At 45.6% G+C, this 24,981-nt stretch overlaps 1 protein-coding gene across 6 annotated transcripts in view; it reads left to right on the top strand.

Annotated features, from left to right (window-relative positions):
• Positions 1-24,981, top strand: part of REPS1 (RALBP1 associated Eps domain containing 1) — a 2,155,944-nt gene that overhangs the window by 1,002,346 nt on the left and 1,128,617 nt on the right. For all 6 annotated transcript variants that reach the window (XM_069608106.1, XM_069608108.1, XM_069608105.1 and 3 more), the window contains one exon: positions 5,206-5,360. In XM_069608106.1, the coding sequence (XP_069464207.1) occupies positions 5,206-5,360 (155 nt within the window). The remainder of the gene's footprint in view (positions 1-5,205; positions 5,361-24,981) is intronic.

Below are 24,981 nucleotides of genomic sequence, written 5' to 3'. Positions count from 1 at the left end.
GAAACACAGAACTTGCGTTAATAGGGAAGAAGGTATAGCAAATGGAATCACGTTATATGATCACGCATGATGGAGCTGTCAGTATCCATACCTCGTGATGCTGAAGAATATCTATGGATGTTGCAAATGTAGTGCGCACTTCCGAAAGCTGTTGCGCCGATTCGTATACGCATGATCCCGCTTCCATTTCCCCTGGAATTACTTGAATGTCAGGCTCTGCATCAAGCGCAGGGGTTGACGCTCCATCAACTGCCTGAAACATAGTACTTGCATTAGTGAGGATTACAATAGTGAAAACATAACACACACCTGGGGTCGACAGCACAGGTACATATCAACGGCTAACCACGAATGAAACATTGTGTAGAACAATCAAACGACAAGAATTCCAGCTCTGATGATGACGCTCGATGGAGCTGTCAGTATCCATACCTCCTGCTGGTGAAGAACATCTAGAAATGTTGTAGAGGTGACGGACACTTCAGCATCTCCCTGAAAGACAGTACTTGCATTAGTATGGATAACACTAATTATAACTGAAAACAAACACCAGTGGACGATAACTAAGGTGTATATCAATTGGAAAGCACTAACCAAACATTCGGTAAAATAATTGCACGATAGAATAAAACTATTACTTGACATGCATAAAACAAGTATGTAGCGGATTAGCCTAGTAAGATTACCTGATACGCACTAGAAGTGGTTGATAACTGCGACCACGTCAAGGATGTAGAATGTTCTTGCTTCAGATTCAAGGGATAGTCAAGAAGTTGTAAAGGTAAATTAATGATTGATAATGAAATGCCAATATTAAAAATAGCCATGTAAGGCGACAGAATACTTGAAAAATGCTCAATACAGCACAGTTCCCTGTTCATATATATATATATATATATATATATATATATATATATATATATATATATATATATATATATATATATATATATATATATATATATATATATATATATAGCGTTTGTGGGTTATGAAATCGAAAAAGAATATATGATAAATGTCATTATTCAAAAGAACTATACACTCATATCAATATCGAAATTATTACAAGGGATAGAACACCTACAATATCAATTAATCCATTCGGCTACCTACACACTACCGTAAGGCCTTGAGCTAAATCAGGACACTTGACTCACCAGTGGCGGAATGTGGACGAATAAAATGGGAATAGCGTTTTCGATCAATTTCCGTGTCGTTCGCCGTTTATTCTTCTTTGTTACCCAAGATGTTGTGTACATGTCCAAGGAAAAGTGCCGGCTGCAGATGCCGTATCGATCACCCCTTTTGTCCTGTAAGACTTGTTGGACTCTACTTTCCAGCTCATCCAGTGGATATCCGCAATGTCTGACCCATTCTCTTATTTGATCAACAGTTTTTGGGAATACATGCATTGTGTTGCGCATGGGTCTTCGAAGGGCAACGGCTAATCGAACAGACAGGCATTGTTGATAAATCTGAAAAGTAAATATCGACATTATTATACAATCTTCATGAATAAAGATTTGATACAAAAGTAAATGAATCATACAATGATCAATGCAAGGTTTGTTTTGGTCGCAGGAACTATACCAGTTCATTATGTGCGGCTAAATATTTGCATAAGTTGCAGAAATATATAAATGATGTGACTAAACTCTGAACATGTGACTCGTCCCTTGGATGTTCTGTCTTGCACGAGAAGGAAACGTGCTTACATTATAGACTGGACCCCCGAAGGATGCATTTCGATGACAATAGACAAAGATGAAAATAAATAGATCTATTGATAGCATTGCAATGGAAACTCCATTCAATAGCAGTGAGACCAATGAACATAGCAGTATTGTGTACTCTACTCGCAAATAGATAGAAATTTAAAAATCTGCGAAATATGACTAGGAAACATGGCCTTACCTTGACCAACAAACAGTTGGATTCAGCAAGCAGAGCAGTATCTTGCAGGAGAATAGGTGGGTGGCCACAGGTAGCACACTGATGGGTTTGCTCTAAGCGGTCACAGAAGTTCACGGATAGCACGACGACGAGTAGATTAGTGTAGATCTCGGTGGTTGCCAGGTAGCACGTTCAGGAGTTGACTTGCAAAGCACAAAGATGTTCTCATGAGACATATCAAGTGGTTTATAAAGTATTAGAAACAGGGGTGTGTTTGTGAATGAATGACGTATGTATGTCGTGGTATTAGGGGGGCGGCCTGCTTGAAGGGGAGGCCTGGCTGGAGACACGGGGTCTGAGGAGGCCATGTGACTGATGGCTCCTTGGCGTGGGATACCTTTTGAAGTGTACATGTAGTTTGGCACCTTGGCCTTTCGCGCCCCTGACAGCGCGCATCCACTGGCGCGAACCGCCTTTGATAGAGGGGGGTGGGCTGGATGGGCCTGGGGCGTGCAGATAAGGCACAGGAAGACTGCTGAATGGAGACACACTTATGTGGATTGCAGGGGCGTGGCATACCTCGGGGAAGGCCTGCCTGGTGACATGGGGTCTGAGGAGACCATGTGAACGATGGCCCCTGGGCATAAGATACCTTTTGAAGTGTACATGTTGTTTGGCACCTTGGCTGTTCGCGCCCCAGACAGCCCCACATGCCAGCGCTCATCCACGGGTGCGAACTGCCTTTGATAGGGGGGGGGGTGGATGGATGGGCCGGTGGGCGTGCAGATAAGTGTGTGGGAACGAGGGGCCATCAGGCCCCTCTCGATGGCACCTCTCATGCTTTACTTCTCAGTAGAAACTCGGACCAAGTTCCTCCAGTAGTGGGTTCACCCCTTGCCCTTATGTGATAACTTTGGTTGACAATCGCGTAGATGGGACCACTGAGCATGACTCTTCCTCTGAGATCACTGTCCTGCATGTGAACCAGCCTGAACTAAGCACATCGCTCGTTCATCTCCATAAACGTGTCCTTGCCCACACACCCTCGCCAGTGGAAACTTACTGCTATTGTGACCCTGTGTACCTGCAAGGTATTCTCTTCAAGTGCCTGACCACGACATGATGCCCACCTAGCAGATCCCAATTAACATTAGACCCCTACTGCAGTATATCGTTGCTTATCAATAACAAATGCCACATACCAGATATTCTTGTGAGCACAGACCCACACTTCAACCGGTGTATTACAGTGGTCAAGACCCTTAACATAAGGCCTGTATAATCCAATGTTAATTGTTAGTATAGATATGTGTGACTTTTATAGAGACATAACCTACTGAAAGACTTTGAACAAGTGTTATTTAGTGCATGCATTATCGAGAATATTTTGTTAGCTTAGATAGTGACCACCCTGCTTCACAGCGACCAGACCTTCACCCATTCGGAGCACAGATGTCTGACGTCCATCCTTGAATGGAGACACACTTGATTCATTTAAAAAAATCGAAACAACAGTTGTTAAAATATATGTGGTGTTTTATTTTGTATCTTATTTTCATGACACAAAAATACAAGACTTTAAAGGTTATACAGGTCAAGTTGCAGCACAGCGAGAGAAAATCCCCTGTACTGACAGCTGTCACTCGGGAACGTTTCTCTTATGGCACGAACGGCACAGGCGGGTACCACTCTTCGAACGCGGTTTCCAAGCCGCCTGTGGAGCCACCATGTAAAGGAACGATAGGCCACCAGCCTGTACCACCTGTGAAAAGGAATGAAACAAACTGTTTTTAAATGACCAAGATAAGTTTAATAAACGTTTGTTGTCAATGACAATTCTTGTAACTAATGGCATTCTGCACGGACAAATGCTATCTAGACAATGCACACTATTGAACGACTTACATGCGTTACAATGATATGTAGATGTAATTTTGGATATAGTAGAAGAACATGAAATAGGAGTGGCATGACAAGCAGAGTATACTTACTCGTTACTCGGATTACGAGGACGAACAGTTGCGCGAAGTTCGTGCATAAGCACCATCATTATTCTCAACATGGCCTGTGTGAGGCAGGCTGCCCTGAAGTCTGGCAGCTCGGTGATGCATTGCGGTCGTGGCTTGCCTTCCGAAATGTAGGCCAGGCATCCCGAGTTTTCTCGGCAGCAGCAGTTCTCCTCCTCGGTTGGCATTAGCTCGCACCGATTGCATGTGCACCAGGTGGAGACGCCGTCCATGCGACTAGGCCCAGGCTCTTCATCTGTTGATTCGTCCTGCCAACTGCCGTCCTAATCCCCATTGTTTTCGCGTGCTACCCTTTCCAGTAGTTCCTCCTCGGTATACTCGGGCTCGTACATGTAGGGCATTATTGTAGCCATTGTGTGGTAAACAAAGTAAACTAATTTACCGAGATGGTACAGGTGTTCACACGGGCTACAAGCGGCGAAGGTAGCTGACCAGAGCACAGAAACGAGTCACAAAATACTCTAAGTAACACAGAGAGAGGAATGGAATCGAAAATCTGCTGCTGTGTTGTGAAACGGTCTGTTTATACTTATTGAGGAAAGAGGCGTCCTGCCATTTCCATGGCGACACGTCATTAGCTGAAGCACAGCGAATGTTGACACAAGACGTGCTTTGGCGTTGGGAAATGGGCGGTACGAGTCTGCTGATGACAGGCTCAGGGGCGGGGGAATTGATTTAGTGCCGCAGAAGTAGGTCAGCCAGGGCGATGCGGCAAGTGATAGGATTATCACAAAATGGCAGCTCCCTGGTGCCTGTTTTCGCGTGCGTTTAATGGACGAAAACTCAGGTAAGGTCCATAGGAAAGTTTTCTAAAATCGAGCCACTTAGGCTTAAAAAAACATGGCCGACCCGTAGGGACAATAAAATGTTTTACTAGACCATGCCTTTAAGCTTTAATAATGGCACGGAAGTTATGCAATGCTGTTGTGTTTATTGAAACCCATGTCTATATGTATGTATCGGCAACCTATTGAGATTGATAAATAAGTATTGAACTTTATATTTGTTAGTGTTTAAATTCTTCTTTTGATCTACTATTGCTACAGCCATACACCTTGATTTAATTACATTGGCTTTCATTGAACTCAACAATCTTTTTAAAAGTTTGGCACTTTTCTTTTTGCATGTTATTTAACTTAAAAGACCATTAATGGGTTTATGCATAATCGTTCTTTCATTTAGTGTACCCAGTTTCCCATTGAAAGCACAGTCTTTACACTGATTTAAAGTTGATTACATTTTTTCGGTTCTCCCCCTTATCTTTGTGTTTATTTGTTTTCAGGGAGCTTTCGGATTTTGATAAGGATGGTGCACTAACATTGGATGAATTTTGTGCTGCTTTCCACTTAGTAGTTGCTCGAAAGAATGGTTATGATTTACCTGAAAAGTTGCCTGAAAGCTTGATGCCCAAACTGATAGATCTGGAGGAGGCGGCAGGTAAAACGCAACAAAAAAATATGATTGCATGATCCTATTAACAGAAGTAAGTTTTCTTCACAGTACCAAAATCGCTCTTGTATTTCTTGGTTACCTTTTGACCTTCAAAGTAGTCTTTATAGGAAATGTGATATACGGTTAAGTACATATTTAATAGAAAGTTTTTGTATGTAAGTAAACAAAAGGGACTTATTAGTTCAGCTTTCATGTTTTTTGTATACATTTTTTTAAAATTAATTTTCTCAGCAAAACATACAGAGAAAAGTACACTAACATTAATTATTGCTTGGCATATCAGCACCGACAAACCTTGAATAATGTGTAATTACAGTGCACCCTGTGAAGGTCCGCCACGCCCATCTATCACAGCAATACTAGAAATTGCCACCCACCCCATAAACCTCCCCTACCCATCACCGCCCTCCTCCAATTTGCTCCAAACCTTTGCTTTGTATCTGTCAGGCTGAGACTTGAGTTGAAGTCTGCAGAAGCTGCTGAACCCCAGCAGACCCTCAAAAGCGTTAGGCTCTCAACTACCATGAATACACAGCTGACCGCGGAACACCTCTGGGGTAGTAGAGGGGGGCAGATAAAATAAAAAATCTGAATTCCTTCCAGCTATCTCCCGGAAATCTGCAGAGGGGAAGAAAGGAGACAGTATATTTGGATAGCAACAACTTTCCTCCTCCTAGCCCCCCTAACATCCAGATTGCAAAACTAGCTAAATACCTTGTTCTCCTCTGCAAACTGCCTAGAGGAACTTTAGCTCTGGAAACACATCCCTCCTTGTGCAAGGATGGGAAACTGGTCTTGTTTGCTTCCTCAAAACATTCTTTTCAGAAAAAATAACACTCCAAGAATTGAATTTAGCAATTTCTTATATGTTAATTAAAGTTCGCACCTGATGTATGTTCTTTGCTTCTTCAACTTATGTTCAAACATTGACTATGAAAGATTTGCTAAAATTCCTTTGACAAAACTCTCACTTGCAGCTGTGTAAATTGATTTCTTACATTTTTTAAAGGTTCTTACTTGCCACTGTGTAAAATGTCCTTGAACAAGGTGTACTGCTTCCCTGTGTTCCACCTTGCACGCCGTAAGCGTTTCTTCGAATGGATTGTGTCCTCCCACGTATTCCTCATCTTGTGATAAATCGTTATCTCCAGCTTCGCTGCTTTGGAAAAAAAAATTCTCGGCAGAGTGCGCTGTGCTCGAGGTCGTGGCGTCGATTGTCCCTCGACGTACTCCGTACTCTGTCGATGTCACCGATGGTATAAGTAGGTCGAGCCGCGTCCGTTGCTTCAGTTCCGTTTTTCCGATCGCTTCGCTATCGAGAACGGCGCGCTTCTATTTTCTGTGAAGAAAATGTCATCTTCGAGACCTTCGACACCCAGAACTGGGTTTAAAAAGTGTGCGGATTGTGGGTCTAAGATGTCGATTACCGATCGCCACCGGATTTGTCTCTGGTGTCTCGGTTCCAATCACCGAACCGACGACTGCGGCTCCTGCCAATCGATGACCGAAAAAGCTCTTCGTGAGAGGAGAGGTAAGCTGTCGGTGGGGAAGGAGGCCTCTAAAAAGGTTTCGAAAAAAAAAAACATAAGAAAGCAACCGATTCTAAGGGATCGGACCGCCATAGGCAATCGAAGAGATCTCGATCTAGAAGTAGATCGAGACATTCTTCATCGTCATCGAAAAAAATGAAGAGGAGACATAGATCTCCCTCATCATCTTCTTCCTCAGAGTCGACCGAAGAAATTCGTTGTCCGACTAAATCGGATTCTCCCAGTAAGTGGGAAGAATTCCGCAAAAAGATGATGGAGGTTTTCGAGAATGCGGCCTCGACCCCCTCGAAAGAACCTCGAAAAAGCCATACCCCTAATGTCGCTCCATTGGATGACAAAGGGAAGTCCAAGGCTACTATGGCTAAGACCAGTAGCGTTGAGGAATACAAAAAACCTCGAGTCGATGTAAAATCGTCAAAGAAACTTCGAGATTCGAGCACCTCTCCAGTGCCGGCCAAGAAACACAAATTGTCGATGACTTCGACGACTTAGTCGACGCCCTCGACGTCGATAATTTCGACACCAAAACCACATGCGTCATCGACGCCATTATCGAAGTCATCTTCGAAAACTTCGAGGACTTAGAAGACACCCTCGAAAACTTCGAGGGATTTGCCATTTCCTTCGAAGCAGATGGAAGAGGAAGAAAGGAGATTCACTCCTTTGCCCAGATCAGACTTTTTCAAATCTATGTCTGCAATTTATGAAGATCTGCTTCAGAAGAGGAAGACAAAGTTACTCCTTTGGGAGTTACTTATGGTACAAGACAAGTTCCTGAAGAACTTAGTGACCAGGAATCCAGAATGAGAGACCTGAGTGATACTCTACATTCTGCCAGTGGAGTTGACACATACCCAGAATTAGAGTTCACCAAACCTGATCCTGCAGAGCATGCAGATGCTGGGTACAGGGGTCTTATGACCAGGGTAGTTGAATACATGGGTTGGGGTAATACTCCACCCATTTTTTAACAAGATGACATGACGGATATTATCGTCAAGGGACCTCAGAAGGATCCTGTTCTCCCTTTTCACAGGGCCTTTCAAAGGACTGTGGAGAAAAACTGGGATAAACCAGAAACCATTGCTGCTGCAGACAGCACTTTTCCAAGAAAATACAGACCAGCTGGATCGGATCCTGAATATTTGAATAAACATCCGACTCCAGAGAGTTTAGTCATTCAAGCAGCATCCACTTCAAAACAAACTGCTTATCCAACTATCCCTCCAGATAGAGAGGATAAAAAAATTGATGCCTGGGCACGTAAAGTTTTCACGTCAGGCAGTATGGCACTTAAGTCGGCAAATGTCACCTGTACCCTAGCCAGGTTTACTCATACCCTGTGGGACTGTATTTCGGCGGCGGCTGATCATATTCCGGAAGGCGAGGAAAGGGAAGGCTTCCTGAATATAGTCAAAGACGGGAAGGAGGCAATGGGGGAATGCCTCCAGTCTGGACTGGATACTGCTGATAGTATCAGCAGATCCATGGCTGCAAGCGTTGTGTTACGCAGATTTGCGTGGTTGAGGAAGTCGGGATTTGCACCGGATGTGCAAGCTAGACTCCTCAACATGCCCTTTGATGGCTCGAGGCTCTTTGGCAGAAAGGCTGATGAAAGCATTGAAAAATTTCAGACCTCGAAAGCGGCAGCAAAATCACTTAGCGCCTCTTTGCGCCAGCCTCTAAAACCCTATTCCGGCTCATCTTCCTGGAGGGATTGTTCTTTTCGATACTACTCCTCTTTTGGTAGAGGAAGAGGACAGGCCTCTCAAAGGGACAAAAGGAACTTCCCTCGTGGAACACGGGGAAGAGGTGCAAAATCAGCCTCAGGAGCGGCATCTGTACCCTCAGCCACTCCTGCAGCCGCCTCCAAATCCCTCTGAGACCTTGTTACACAAAACACCAGTGGGAGGCAGGATCTCTCAACATCTGAAGGAATGGCGGGGCATTACCTCAGATGCTTGGGCGCTGGAAACAGTAGCCCAAGGTTACTGTCTCCCCTTTCTAATAAGGCCTCAGAATCATCCACCGGGAGCCAATTCCATCAAAATTCCGGATCCGCTCCTGTTGCAGGAAATTTTAACCCTGCTAGAGAAAGGTGCCATAGAACTGGTACCTGTAGCGGAGAGGAACAGGGGTTGGTACTCCCCATATTTTCTCATCCCAAAAAAGGACAGAGGACTGAGACCCATCTTGGACTTGAGAAACTTGAACAAGTTCCTCAGGAAGGACAAGTTCAAGATGGTGACTTTCTCAGATCCTTCAGGCTCTCCAACTCCAAGATTGGTTGGTATCATTGGACCTTCAGGATGCTTACTTTCATGTGCCTATCCATCCAAAGCACAGAAAGTACCTGAGGTTCGCGATTGGCAATTCTCATTATCAGTTTCGAGTTCTGCCATTCGGGTTGACCTCCCCCCCGAGGGTTTTCACCAAACTGTTGGCGGTTGTGGCAGCAAGTCTCAGGAAAGGAGGTATTCGCATATATCCCTACCTGGACGACTGGTTGATCAGAGCAAGTTCTCCAGAACAAGCTCAGGAACATCTTTCGATCACCTGCCACTTCCTCCACAAACTGGGCTTCTCCTTCAATTTCAAGAAGTCCCACATGATACCATCCCAGAAACTCCAGTTTATCGGAGCAGCCTTGGACACTTCATCGGGAAAAGCCTCGCCTCCCGAAGTGAGAGCTCTCCACATCCAGCAGATGGTAACAAAATTCCAGAATGTCTACCGGCCTTCGATTTTCTCAGGTTGCTCGGCCTCATGGCAGCCTGCATTTTCCTAGTACCAGAGGCCAGGTTGAGAATGAGATCCCTTCAATGGGCACTCAGAACTCCGTGGTCCCAGTTCTCAGGGAATATGATGGATCTTCTGCAAGTCCCGAGCGCAGTTGCTCAGGATCTTCTATGGTGGGCTTGCAACGACAACATTCTCAAGGGAGAGTCTTTTTGGCAACCATGGCCGGAGATAACGGTAGTGACGGACGCCTCACTCACGGGGTGGGGAGCACACACCAACGATGTGACAATCAGCGGTCGTGGTCTCCATCGGAGTCCAAACTACACATCAACCTATTAGAGCTGAGGGCAATCGGACTAGCTCTGAAGGCCTTTCTGCCCTCTGTACAGGGAAAGAATGTTCTGGTAATGACGGACAACACAGTGGCCATGTACTATCTCAACAAGAGAGGAGGTGTAGGGTCACTGCCACTGTGCAGAGAGGCAATGCAGCTCTGGTTCTGGGCAATACGAGAAGGAATCTCTCTGTCAGCAATTCACCTAGCCGGAGAGAAGAACACGGCGGCAGACGCTCTGAGCAGGCAGAGCACGGTCTCTCACGAGTGGGAGCTGGCTCAGGAAGTCCTTCTGGAGATCTTCGCCCTTTGGGGAACCCCTCAAGTGGATCTGTTTGCCACCGCGATCAACCGGAAGTGCGATCAGTACTGCTCAAGGGAATTTCCTCAAAGAGGAGCTCTGGGAGACGCATTCGTAGTGGAGTGGAAGTTCCCACTGCTGTACGCGTTTCCCCCAGTCCCCGTGATTCCTCAAGTAATCAGGAGGTTGAGAAAGTTCAGGAAAATCATGATCTTAATTGCCCCGGATTTGGCCAGGAGGACGTGTTACCCGGACCTTCTAGACATGTCCATCTGCCCTGCAATACGTCTTCCGCAAAGAGGATCTTCTCTCGCAAGAGGAAGGTTGGGTTCCAGAGGTAAAAACACTCAACCTTCACGCATGGTTTCTGAGAGGTTGAGATACAAGGATTGGGATCTTCCTGATGACGTAATGGAAATCTTGCTTTCGGCCAGAAGACCAGCAACAAAGTCTTTGTACCGATGTCGCTGGAATAGGTTTAGTAACTGGTGCAAAGACAAGGATGTGGACCCCTTTTCAGTGTGGCACCCCAATGGTGCTTTCCTTTCTGCTACATCTAGCTAATCTGGGGCTCCAGATAGGAACAATACAAGGATACCTTCTTGCGCTGTCCATTTTCAAGTGCTCCTCGGAAGAGGTTTCATATTTCAAAATACCGTTAATAATTCGATTCTTAAAGGGGCTCACTAATGTATACCCTCCAGTCCCTTTTCATGTACCAGCCTGGGACTTAAATTTAGTATTAAAATTCTTGACTTGCATACCTTTTGAGCCTCTGCACTCATGTCCATTGAGGCTTTTGACTCTAAAAACTGTCCTACTTGTGGCCCTATCATCAGCCCGCAGGGTTAGCGAACTTCAGGCTCTCTCATGCAAACCACCATATACTATTTTTTATAAAGATAAGGTAGTCCTTAAAGTAAAACCTTCATTTTTGCCAAAAGTAGTCTCGGACTTCCATTTGTCACAAAAAATAGTACTTCCTACGTTTTATCCTCCTCCTCATCTGGGCAAAGAAGAGGGCTCTTAGTTTTTACATATCTAGGATGGCTAAATTGAGACAAGATGACCAACTGTTTGTGGGTTACACTGGTCAAAAATTAGGCTTATCTGTAACAAAACAGACCATTTCCCGCTGGATCATATTAGCCATAGTTGAATGCTACAGGTTAGCGGGAAAAGAACCACCAGATGGGCTTCGTGCCCATTCTACAAGGGGAATGGCTACTTCTGCGGCTCTAAAGAGGGGAGTCCCGGCAGCAGACATTTGTGCAGCTGCAACCTGGAAAACAATACATACCTTTGTTAAACATTATTGTTTGGACACTGCCTCCTCTAACGAGGGTTTATTTGCAAAGGCAGTTCTGCATTCTGTCCGTGAAAACTGAAATGGTACTCCCACCTCTAAAAATTGATACTGCTATGGGAGCCTATCACAAGATGAGGAATACGTGGGAGGACACAATCCATTCGAAGAACAAGTTACTTAACAACTGTAAAGTTCTTTCGACTGGATGTTCCTCCCACATATTCCTCATCGACCCTCCCATCCAACCCCACAGTACAGTTTACGTGTTCTTACACTTTCCTCTCAAGAAGAATGTATTGGTCATGGGACACGCCTGGGTGTTCATCCTATATATTTCATCGAAAAAACAGAACTGAAGCAACGGGCGCGGCTCGAGCTACTTATACCATCGGTGATGTTGACAGAGTACGGAGTACGTCGAGGGACAATCGACGCCACGACCTCGAGCACAGCGCCCTCTGCCGAGAAAAATGTTTTCCGAAGCAGCGAAGCTGGAGATAACGATTTATCACAAGATGAGGAATACGTGGGAGGAACATCCAGTCGAAAGAACGTTACAGTTGGTAAGTAACTTGTTCTTCTCTCTCCAACACTGCAGAAACTAAAAAAGCAGTCTCTGTGCTTCATGCGCTCTCGTCTTGTCTCCATGGACTTGGAATAGTCCAAGTGTGCACTGCGAACGCTAGGAAATTAACACTCTTACTTCCCTCTCTAGCGAAGTGAACCATGCATAAAAAAAAAATTCCTACCTTAAAACAAGTTCACACGGCTTAACTCACCCGGCGCGAACTACGTGGTTCAGCTGGCCAAGGACCAGCTGCACCCTGCACAAGTTCATGCAGGTGGACTTTGATGGCATAAACCCACACTGGTCCGGGTGAACCAGGCAGTCAATAACTCCCTGCAGATGGTTTTCCTAGACTCTAGCTAGGATCTTCGGTTCTCCATTTATTAGTGATAATGGTATAGGAGCGGCACAATATTCCGGTGGCTTACCTGGTTTTCGGGAGAACCACTATGCGTGCTTTCCTCAAATCTACCAGAAGTATCATGTCCCTCTTACTTTGCACAAACAACCAGTGTAGCTGCCCAGCCACCGTCCTGCCAATCTCTTCCAGAATCCCACTGGGAAGCCATTCGGGCTCAGAGACTTCCCTGACTGTAGTTGGGCAATCGCTGCCGTTACCTCCTCCGAACTGCTTCTAGCCCCTCTTGCTGCTGTGCCTCCCCGCCTACACGATTCACCCGACCGGGCCCTGTGTAAGGACTCATATTACCCTGCAAACGCCTGTGCTATGTCTGCATGCCTTGTCAGAGCCTCTCCGTCCTCACTCAGCAGAGCTTACACCTGCCAGCAACCTTTTTCCCTGTGCTTTGACCATGCAAGCATCATACCCGCCTTGTCCCCAACTTGACGAATTTGATTACACCTATGCCAGTGTGCCTGTTCTGCATTGTCCAGCGCTACATTTCGGAGTGCTGTGCCTCTGGGGAATCGGCAGCAGCCAGGGCTGCTTCTGCTTTTTCTGAGGCCACTTTGGGTGCACTTACTGCCAGTGCGTGCTGCTTTCATTGTGCAGTGATGAGAGAGATTGCCTCCCCCTGGAGGATCGCTTTGTATCCCTCCCAGATTGTGACCGGACTAGCCACTGATCCCTCATTAACCAGGAAATATTCCTGCATGGTGTCCTCTATTGCCTCAGTGAAATTGGGGAATCCCAGATAGTATGAGTTCAGTCGCGAGGTGGGTGTGGGTGACTCACACCCGCTCTTCAGTGTAACTAAAAATGGAGAGTGGTCCCAAATCCCCTTAGCAAGTATTTTTGCAGCATGCAGCTGATGGCCATCGCCCTGAGGGATTGAGGAGATAGTCCAGCCTAGAGAAAGAAGAGTGTACCACAGAGTAGTAGTACCCGGTCCTTCTGCATGCAAGGCCGTCCATGTGTCCAACCAACCCATTGCTCCAGCAAAGGTGTACAGTTTATTGGGACGCCCCGGATTTCTACTGCCTACGCGCGATCTGTTGAGGCTAATGTCCATCACATCGTTGAAAACCCCACCCAGGATCCACCGGTCTGCCTTCCCCAGCACTATAAGCATCTGGAGGGAGATCATTAAGTAACTTCTGTGTGGGGGGGTGTGCATAGACTGCCACTATTCCCCATGGGACCCCCCCGATGACACTGTTCCGGTCCCAGGTAGGGATGTAACGGTATAACGGTATACCGTTAAAGATACCGTGAACCACTTAATTGAACAATAATAACATCACATTGTTTATACCGTTATACCGTTCATACCGTTAAGTGTGCTTTTCAATCTGATTTGGAAAGGCTGCAGTAAGCAATTGCTGCGCAGTGTTGGTTTTGCACTGTTGGATGTGCCGTCTGCCAAGTAGTTTCAGTTGGAGCAGTTTTTAATGCCATTCCATAAACCACACATGCCTTACACAAAATCAATATGTTAGCAATAGGAAGAATAGATACAGTGCCAAGAAGGAAAAGGGTTTACTTTGGGGTGGCGGCTTTGGGGTTTATATATTTATAATGGATAATGTTCTCTAAACATATGGCAATGGGGGATTTCCCCGGTTGTATCAGTGAATTTACATATAATAAGTCACACTGCGAAATTCACTCATCTCTGTGGGTATTCCCTGCTGCCATACCAAAGGGTAACATGTCAGTGATTACTGAACACCTTTTGGCCCGCAAGTAAACTAAAGGCTGTAATGTAAAGAGAAAGTGCGTGCGTGCGTGCGTGTGTGTGTGTGTGTGTGTGCGTGTGTGTGTGTGTGTGTGTGTGTGTGTGTGTGTGTGTGTGCGTGCACAAGCGTATACTACCATCAGCCTTCATTGATCTGTGGCATGCAGGTTATCAAGATGGCAACATGTTCATCTTCACCAGTAGCCAGTGGGGAAGCAAAAAGCCTAAATGACCACTTAAGAAAAGCTATTCAGTTTGCTTTGCCAGTTGCAGCAGGCCTCCACCCCACCCCTTCCTCTCCACACGTGTGTTTGTGTTTGGTGGAAGCAAGGCATTTCAGTGGAAAGTATGTTGAAAAGCCCAATTCTGGCCCTGGGTGCCTGATTTTGTTTGTGATGATACATCTGTCAATTTATGACCTTTTAGAAAATATTGTTAAGATCAGTTAACTCCACCTGCTATACCGCGATAACCATGATATACCGTCATTTGGCAAGAAGGTTATCGTACCGTCATAAAACGAATACCGTGACACCCCTAGTCCCAGGTTGCTGTCTCCTTCTGTGGCCTACGGGCTCCCATGGCCCCTGTGGTGTGCTGAAGAGGAGTGTCTTTGCCCCATGGCATACCTTAAATTGTGAGGGGAGGAAGAGTGCATATTTAATGCCACAGGAGAGTAGCTTCCACTTGACCGGGTTGAAAGACTGCCTCACACGCTGCACCTCCTTCGTGAAAGAAGCCAATGCGGAAGCCATTGTATGTGATTGGGCCGCTCGCACTCGCCATCTGCATGATGGTGTCCCTGTCCCTAAAGTTTAGAAGCCTTGCAATGACAGTACATGGGTGGGCTCCTGGCACTGGCCTTCCTATGGGTACTCGATGAGAACTCTCAACAGAAAAGAAATTGGAGAGTTTCTTTGGTGCCATAAATTCCACAAGCCAGTGCTATGGGGGCGTCCTGGCGGTGTACTCTAATTTTTATGAATCTTGGGGCGGCAATAAAAAGTACGTTGGATTTCGCGCGTATCTCGCCATGTGAAATTTAGGAATCTTGTGCGGTCCTTTTCACGTGGTTCTGACTCGCACCTCCACGCTCCGCTTTCTCTCAGGTCATCTACGAGGGATGCGGTTAAAAAATATTGCTCCTTCCGATATACTGCAGCCACGCACTTAACCATTTGGGATTTGAGCCTGACAACGCTGCACCTTCACAAATGGCATGCAGCTCATGCCTTCCTTACTGCAGTTAAGGTAGGCACTTACCAATCATTAAATAAACATGGCCACGTTAGTAAATGACATCGGAGAAAAAACTAAAAAGTGATATACCCTTGCTTCTTTTTCCAGCCGAATGCACAGAAGACACATGTTATCTGGGGCATTATATAGGGCTTTTGAAATAAAACAATCGGATTTGATGACCTGGGTAAGCTCCTAGAGGTACAAATTGACTCCGCTTGATTGATCTTTTTGCACTGAATAAATGTGTTGAGAGATTTTAAGTCCCTAAACCCTTGTCTCACTTTCCCAACTTCCCCTTCCCCATCCCCCCCCCCCCTTCCCTTCCCCTTTCCCCTCCCATGCATAGGTATTTTCCCAAACACTATGCCTTGTTCATTAGTGAAACAAAATAAAATGATGTAAAACTGATGTTACATGGGCTTAAATGACGCCCTTTTTCTTGAGCTTGCATATATACACAAGCATACTGATGCGTATTAAGACTAGACGCGTAGGCTGTCTAGAATATCAATTGTCACCTCAGTGGTGGTATGGCAAAGCAAGATTGGTCGGTAAAAATGTTTTCTATGGTTTTTTTATAGAAATACTGGTGGAAAGTGTAAAAAAGACCATCAACCCGACATCCAAAAAGCCTTCTAAATTGGATTGCAAGTGCCTGATGAAAGCCTCAATGGGAATAATATATATCTGCTATTAAATCCGGCTATTGGTAGCAACGCCTTTGGGGCTGGAAACAGATCCTGTTACTGTCGACACACCTCTAGTGGGGACTTTTGTTTCGTTTTGTATAACAAAATTGTTTACTAAGTCACCTACCAATGATTAACACCACTTTGAGGGTTTAGGACAAACATTTTTTTTGAATGGCAAAAAATACCAGTCTGTATGTTTCTTTCTGTTGTGTTTTTTATGTGATTCATTGTTAAGTTTTTACTTGAATGGGCTTCATCCTTCCTGTCCATTTTTTTTTACTATGTGCTAAATAATAAAATGACATGTTCACTTTTGTTAATTCCGACTCTATCGTCTGTATAATTTTCTCAAGACGATATTTAGCCTTGCTCACCTGAGGTGCCATGTGAATCTCCCAGCCTAATACGACATGAGCAGGTAGTTTGTTGTGGACCCTGGTTGTTTTGACATGTTCTTAAGTCCTCCCAACAAGCCCCTAAAAAAAGAGGACACCCCTTTTGCTTTAGCGATTGCATTCCTCTTTGACACATGTCCAGCTTCAGCATTTTTTTTTCGTCGGAGGGTGCTGTGCGTCGATGGAGTCGAGGTGATGTCATCGAAGGCATACATAGCACAGACAGCGCCCTTTGCCTCAGTTCTGTTTTTCCACAACAGCGATAGCTTCAACGAAATTCGCCACGTCTCACATCTTTTGACGTCTGGTTAATCTTCGAAATGTCTTCATTATCAACACCAACGACTCCGAAGTCTGGTTTTAAAAAGTGTTGGATTGTGGATTGAAAATGTCCCTGACCGATCTGCACCATATCTGTTTGCGGTGCCTCGGATCGGACCATGACGCCTCCGACTGCTCGAAGTGCCGTCTATGACTGGAAAGGCTTTGAGGGAACGGAAGGAGAAGCTGAAGGTAGGCAAAATCCCTAAGAAAATAAAAAAAATAAATAATAATAATAAATCCCCTGCCCTATCCGTGAAACATTCAACTGACGAGTCGAGAGGGGACTATCCTCAGAGGAATAAGGCCAATCGGTCAAGGTCGAGGAGTGGCTCTCGCCACTCTTCTTCATCCGCGAAGTCGAAGAGAAGGCACCTTAGGTCGCCTTCGTCGACTTAGTCGTCAGACGCTTCCCCCGAAAGAGTGCTTGCCCAACCAAGAATTCTACTCTGGTCAAGTGGGAAGCCTTCAGGGCTGAAAACCTAGCCATGCTCCTACTGAGCCTTCGAAAGAAGCCGGAAAGGAAAAGACTTGCGTGCCCTCGAGCCCGGGAAAAAGGCCTGATCCACATTGAGAGCCTTCAAGGCCTCGATCCGATGTTTCATCGATTGATTACTCAACACATAAACACAAGTCGAGGTTGTCAACGCCATCGAGAACTCTGATGCTGGTGTCGCCTTTGGACGCTTGCCAAACCGTCGACGCCAAAGATGTAGACGCCAGCTGCGCCATCTTTACCAGCTGTGCTGTTGACGCCGAGCCCCCATCCTAAACCAATGGCGCCGATAAAGAAAACCTTAATGACTACTACGGCTTTTGAAGCCAATTCTGCCAGAACCTACAATTCCTGACAAAACGGCCTAAGAAAGATTTTCTTTTTTTAGGTCTTCAACTTTTGAAGAAGAGGAGCAGTCTGATGAAGAGGCCCCATTTGGCCTACAATATGGTCCGCCTAATCTAACAGTGTTTCATTGAGGAAGAGTCGAGGGTGAAGGACCTTCATGAAAATTTGAAGACCGCAAGTGGGGTAGATGCCTCACCTGAACTAGAGTTTAGGAAACCATAGGCTGCGGAGCATGCGGATGCATCCTACAGGCAGCTTATGTCAAAGGTGCTGGATTACAAGGGTTGGAGTAGGCCTCCATTACCATATGAACAGGACGACCTTACTGACATTCTTGACAAAGGTCCCCTCTTACCGTTCCCTATAGCCTTGCTGAAAAGGGTGGCCAGGAACTGGGAGACTCCGGAGACCAATCTGGCAATTGATAAAAACTTAACTAAGAAGTACCGCTGCTCCACTAGTGACCCCGACTACCTGTCAAAACACCCCACTCTGGAGAGCCTGGTGGTGCAGGCAGCCACTGCAACATCAAAACAAGCGGCATACCCTACCATCACTCCTGATAGGGACGACAAATGTGTAGATGGATGGACAAGAAAGGTATTCTCTGCAGGAGCATGTCACTAAAATCTTCCAACTCCATTTGTGCCCTTGCAAAGTTTACGCTCAGTCTCTGGGACTGCATTTCCTTAGCAGCAGAGCACATTCCCGAAGGGGATTAAAGAGTCTGCTTCTTAACCATTGTTAGAAATGGCAAAGAGGCCATGTGCGAGTATCTTCAGTCAGGTTTGAATTCTGCTGATGCCATCAGCAGAACCATGGCTAATAGCACCGTTATTCACAGGTTTGCGTGGTTGAGAATTCGAGTTGTGCAATGTAGACTTCTCAACATGCCTTTTGACGGGTCTCACCTTTTTGACAAGGCTGACGAGAGCCTTGAGAAGTTGCAGACCTCAAAGGCGGCAGCCAAATCTTTAGGTGCCACTATTGGGCAACCTCAGCCTTTTTTATCCTAGTGGGCAACCTTGGAGGGTTAGATCTTTTAGCTACTACGCCTCAGTTGGAAGGGCGAGAGGAATGGCCAGTCAAAGGGGCCAGAGAAGATTTCATAGTGGTGGATGAGGTAGAGGTGCAAAGCCAGCTCAAGCAGCAGCCACTTTACCATCGGCCACTGCATCAGCCGACTCAAAACTTCTCTGATGTCTTGAGTCGCAGTTCACCAGTGGGGGGCAGACTGTCTCAGCATCTAGAAAAATGGCTAGACATTACTTCGGATGCTTGGGCTCTGGAAACCGGAGTCCATAGTTATTGCCTTCCTTTTATAAGGAGACTTCAGAACAATCCACTGGGGCACCACTCTTTGAGGATTCTGGATCCGCTCCTTGTGCAGGAAATTCTAACCCTGCTATAGAAAGGTGCTCTAGAACGAGTGCCTGTAGCAGAGAGGAACAAGGGATGATACTCCACTTATATTCTAATACCAAAGAAGGACGGAGGGCTGAGACCCATCTTGGACTGAAGATACTTGAACAAGTTCCTCAGGACGGACAAGTTCATGATGGTCACACTTTCTCAGATCCTTCAGGCCCCCCAACTCCAGGATTGGTTGGTGTCATTGGACCTTCAGGATGCTTATTTTCATGTGGCAATCCATCTCAAGCACAGAAAATACCTGAGGTTCACAGTTGGCAGTTCTCCTTATAAATTTAGAGTTCTGCCATTCGGGCTAACCTCCGCCCCAAGGGTTTTCACCAAACTGATGGCAGTGGTGGCAACGAGTCTCAGGAAAGGGGGAGGTTGACCTCTACCCCTACCTGGACGATTGGCTGATCAGGGTGCGTTCTCCCGAACAAGCCTGGGATCATCTCAACGTCACCTGCCACTCTCTTCACAGACTGGGGTTCCCACTCAATTACAAGAAATCCCATAAGTCACCTTCTCAAAAGCTCCAGTACATAGGATCTGTACTAGATGCATCCTTGGGAAAGAGCTTGCCACCCGAGGTGAGGGCTCAAGACTTTCTTCAGATATTTACCAAGTTCCAGAATGGCCACAGTCTACCGGCCTTCGATTTTCTTATTTTTTTTAGGTTGATCTGCCTCATGGCATCCTGCATTTTTCTGGTGCCAGGGGCCCACCGTAGAATGAGATCCCTTCAGTGGGCTCTAAGAACTCAATGGTTCCAGTTCTCAGGAAAGATGTCAGACCTACTTCAGATTCCAACCAGGGTCTCACAGGATCTTCAAGGACAATATTCTGAAGGGAGAACCTTTTTGGCAAACATGGCCGGAGATAACAGTAGTTACAGACGCCTCACTCACTGGGTGGGGATCCCATGCCAATGATCTGACAGTCAACGGTCGTTGGTCTCCATCGGAGTCCAAACTACATATCAATCTTTTAGAGCTGAGGGCAATCAGACTAGCACTGAAGGCCTTTCTGCCCTCTGTACGGGGAAAGAAAGTTCTGATAATGACAGTCAACACAGTGGCCATGTAGTACCTCAAAAAGAGAGGAGGTGTAGGGTCACTACCACTGTGCAGAGATGCAATGCAGCTCTGGTACTGGGCAATCCAAGAAGGAATCTCCCTATCTGCAGCTCACCTAGCCGGAGAGAACACAGCGGCGGATGCTCTGAGCAGGCAGAGCACAGTCTCCCACGAAATGGAACTAGCTCAGGACTCCTTAAAGAAATCTTCACCCTTTGGGGAAACCCTCAAGTAGATCTGTTTGTGACCGAGGTCAACCGAAAAAGCGAATGGTATTGCTCCAGGGAATTTTCCTCAAGAGGAGCTCTAGGAGATGCGTTAGTAGTGGACTGCGAGTTTCCACTCCTGTACGCTTTTCCTCCAGTCCCCGTCATTCCTCATAAATCGGGAGGTTGAGAAGGTTCGGGAAACGCATCATCCCAATGCCCTGGATTGGGCCAGGAGGACTTGGTACCCAGACCTTCTGGACATGACCATCTGTCCTCCGATGCGTCTTCTACAAAGAGAGGACCTTCTCTCACGAGAGGAGGGCCGGGTTCTCCATCCAGAGGTTAAAACATTCACCCTTCACGCTTGGTTTCTGAAAGGCTGAGATATAAGGATTGGAACCTCCCAAATGACGTAATGGAGGTTTTGCTTTCGGCCAGAATGCCAGCAACAAAGTCTTGGTACCTTTGCCATCGGAATACATTCTGCAACTGGTGCAGGGAAAAGAATGCAGATCCTTTTCTATGTAAAACACCAGATGTTTTATCCTTTCTTCTATCTAGCTAATCTGGAGCTCCAGATTGGTACTATTAAAGGCTGCTTGGCTGCGCTTTCCATCTTTAAGCACTCATCAGAGGAATGTTCCTACTTCAAAATTCCACTGGTGACACCCTTTCTAAAGGGGGTCACCAATGTGTTCTGCCCGTCTCCTTTCCAGGTTCCAGTTTGGGACCTTAATCTGATCCTAAAATTCCTAATGTGTGCACCCTTTGAACCCTTACACTCGTGTCCTTTAAAGTTGTTAACCTTTAAAACCATTCTATTGGTAGCTCTAACTTCAGCCCGTAGAGTGAGCAAGTTTCAGGCACTTTCGTCCAAGCCACCCTTTGCTATCTTCCACAAAGATAGGGTTGTTTTAAGGGTCAACCTTAATTTTTGCCCAAAATCATTTCTGATTTTTCATATAGGTCAGAAAATTGTTTACCTTCTTTCTATCCCCCACCTCACCCTGGCAAGGAGGAGGAAAGACTATGTAAAGTGTTAAGCTTTTATATATCTAGAATGTCTAAGCTACTTATTGATGAACAACTTTTCATTGGATATACGGGACATAAGCTGGGTCAGGCTGTTACTAAACAGACCTTATCCAGGTGGATAATTCTGGCAATCTCTGAATGTTACAGGCTGGCAGGGAGAGACCCTCCTGAAGGTTTAAGGGCCCATTCCACCAGGCGCATGGCTACCTCTACAGCCCTGCAGAGGGGAGTACCAATTAAAAACATTTTTGAAGCGGCAACGTGGTCTTCCATCTACACATTCATTGCCTGGGATTTTCCCTCCGGTCAGGATGGTACTTTTGGCAAGGCAGTCTTGCACTATGTCCATGAAAATATATGAATTCAAATTCTACTCCCTCCTCCAAACCAAATACTGCTGTGGGAGTCTGTCAAAGATGAGGAATACGTGGGAGGACACAATCTATTCGAAGAACAAGTTACTTACCCCTGGTAACCTTCTTTCGTCTAAATGCTCCTCCCATGTATTCCTCATCACCCTCCGATCCTACACTTCAGTAGAATTTCCCATGCTATTACAGCTTCCATTCCTTCAAGGCTGAGTATGGTCACTCCTTTTTGCGGGTATCTCTGCTGTTAAAGGGGGAAGAAAAACAGAACTGAGGCCAACAGACGCTGCGTGTGCTATATATGCCTTCGATTACATTATCCTCAACGGAGGCCTTCGAGGGACGTCAACTCAACGCCATCGACGCACAACACTCTCTGCTGAAAATAAAATCCCTGAATCTGGACAACATGCGTCAAAGATGAGGAATACGTGGGAGGAACATCCAGTCGAAAGAACGTTACCAGGGGTAAGTAACTTGTTGTTTTTGGCCCTTGATGCCTGTTGTGGTGCAGAAAGTGAATCGACAAATCTACTTTCAAGATACTGTTTGGTCCCAGTTACATATGAAGAATGTATTTGTAGTCTTATATTTTGTGTTCATGGCTGTAGTATAGCACTAAATGCCACTGTGCAGTAGCTTCAAAGTGCATGAGTAAAGATGGGACAGAAGACGCAAACGGCCAGGTAATTACTTCAGCTCTGAATACACTATAAAGCAACGCACACCGGAATTTCATATGGTTTTACTCCTGGCATACATGACAAGGGAGTGAGTTCTGCAGGAAAGAGCATTAATGATGTATTGATCTATCTCCATATTGCATATTGTATGCATATTTTTTGTTTTTTTTTAAATTGTATTTACCAAAAATTAATTGGTTTTAACAAAATTGTCAAAGTCTATTTCTTCTGTTTTCGTCATGAGTCGTAGAGAGGAGCACTTGTATGGCTTAGCTTTTCACTTCTTCTTTACTTTTTCTATCAAGATGAAAGCCTGTTGCAAAATCTTTGCAGTGGCAATTACCCAGGATGTTTTTTGTCCGCTAATTAGCCGTTTCCACCACGTCTCCTCTTCCCGCAAGATTGTGGCCTCCAGAACAGTTGACAAATAGGCCTTTCTCAGGGTTCGCAGCGCCGTGCAGGAAGTTAATAGGTGTCTAATCGTTTCTATCGCCTTTTCCTCTTTGCATAGTCTACATAAATTTGAAGGACTGTTTCCTCTGATGAACAAAATTTCGTTGGTTGGCAACAAATTTAGCCTCGTTTTCATAAAGAGCTGTCTCAGAGGCTTACTAGGGAATTCTTTCTAAATTTCGGCCGGATCGTTGTATTGTCTCTGTAGAGGAGGTAGATGGTTTAAAAGTTTGTTCTCTTCAACCATCTCTAAGGTAGCAATCCAGTCTAGTTCCTCCAGTTTTCTCTTTACTCTAAGAGTGTTGGTCAACAGCTCCTCTTGCGTGCAAGCGACAGAAGGTAGTTGAGCCTTCTTTTTGTCCACCCATGTTGTCAGAGTTTTGGAGTTGCCTGCTTCGATTTCCATCGCCATCAAATTGTATGGGGTTGGTGATTCTGGTATGAGGATTTTCCTATATAGGGACAAAGTGTTTTCCACTACGGCTTTTAATGAGATCAATCCCAGTTCTTTTCTTATTGCCGGTAGTGAAGTAGAGTTTGGAACCAACAACAACGACCTCCAAAAAAAGGCTTCAATCTTTGGCCACATTTTTACCGGCAGCAGAGGCATGGCTTCAACTTCATATGTCCGGCACGCGATGACCTTTGCCTTTTAGTATTTTAATACTGGTAGCAGTGAGAAACGCCCAAACTTATTGTCCAGCATTCTTGCCTGTGTGGTCATTGTACGGACTTTGGACCAGATAAAGTTTTGCATGCTTGTCTCCTGTTTGGTGTTGTCCAGCATGACCCCCAGATATTTGAATTTTGGGACCACTTCCACCTGCATATTGTCCAACGACCATGATGATGTTGTTTCACACTTTTTCTTTTTGCCCAAAATCACTATTTTCGTTTTTTCAATGTTGATTAGAAGTTTGTTTTTGTTGATGTACTCAACCAGATTAGTCATTTGGCATTTGAGACCTATTGGAGTCTGATCGGGGGAATGTCGTCCGCGTAAAGGATTCTAGAGACTTGTGCTGACCCAACCTTTGGCGGGAAAGCCCTGACCAATTCCGTTTGTTCTTTGTAGTCTCCGATGAATGCCGTGAACAAAGCTGGTGCTAGAGGGCATCCCTGTTTCAGACCCCTCGTGATTGTAATACTAGTCGATAGCAGGCCCTTACCATTTAATTTTACTCTCATCGATGTGTTAGAATAGAGTGCTGTTATCGGGGTCAAGATGTTTTTCTGACAATTTGCTGCTTCGAGTTTGTGCCATAGTAAAGCTCAATTCACCTTGTCGAAAGCCTGGGTGAGGTCAATAAAGGCTAGATAGATATTGGATGATCTCTCTAGCGCTTTGCTTTTCAGAAGGCTGAGAATCATGATGTTGATTGATGCACCTGCGTTTTTTTGGAAGCCAACTTGAAAGGGATCGTGTAATGGGGCAGACTTTAACCAGGCTTTGAAAATCTTGAGTAGAAGCGTACCAAAAACTTTGCATATACAGTCCAGGAGCGCTATCGGTCTGTAATTTTCCGTATCAGTTCTACTCCCCTTTTTAAAGATGGGTACTACCACCGATGACGTCCACGATACCGGCACTGTTTTAGCTGTGGCACAGTTTTCGAAAACTTTGCTGATGAAAGGCGCCCACTCTTCCGAGAAGGATTTAAGGTCTATGTTGGAAATGCCATCTGGGCCTGGTGCGCGTGAGGTTTTTAGTTTCCTTATGATGCCTTTGATGTCGTCCTCATCAGAGAAGTTGTGCCATTCCTGATGTTGTGCTGTTTCCTCACTTGGCTTTTTTTTCGTCCGGCTCTTGAAATAGGACTGAGAAATGTGCCACCCACGCTTCTTCACTCACGCAATTTGCCTGTGACGGCGTAGGGTGCGCCCCTGATTGTTTGATAAGGGCCCAAAAGTCTCCTGTGTTTTTGCTTACTAA

The sequence above is a fragment of the Ambystoma mexicanum genome, chromosome 4q (assembly GCF_040938575.1).
Source record: "Ambystoma mexicanum isolate Mex_15411 chromosome 4q, UKY_AmexF1_1, whole genome shotgun sequence".
Lineage (NCBI taxonomy): Eukaryota > Metazoa > Chordata > Amphibia > Caudata > Ambystomatidae > Ambystoma > Ambystoma mexicanum.
The sequence above is the reverse complement of the archived record's forward strand: the minus strand, read 5'-3'. Positions and strand labels throughout refer to the sequence as shown.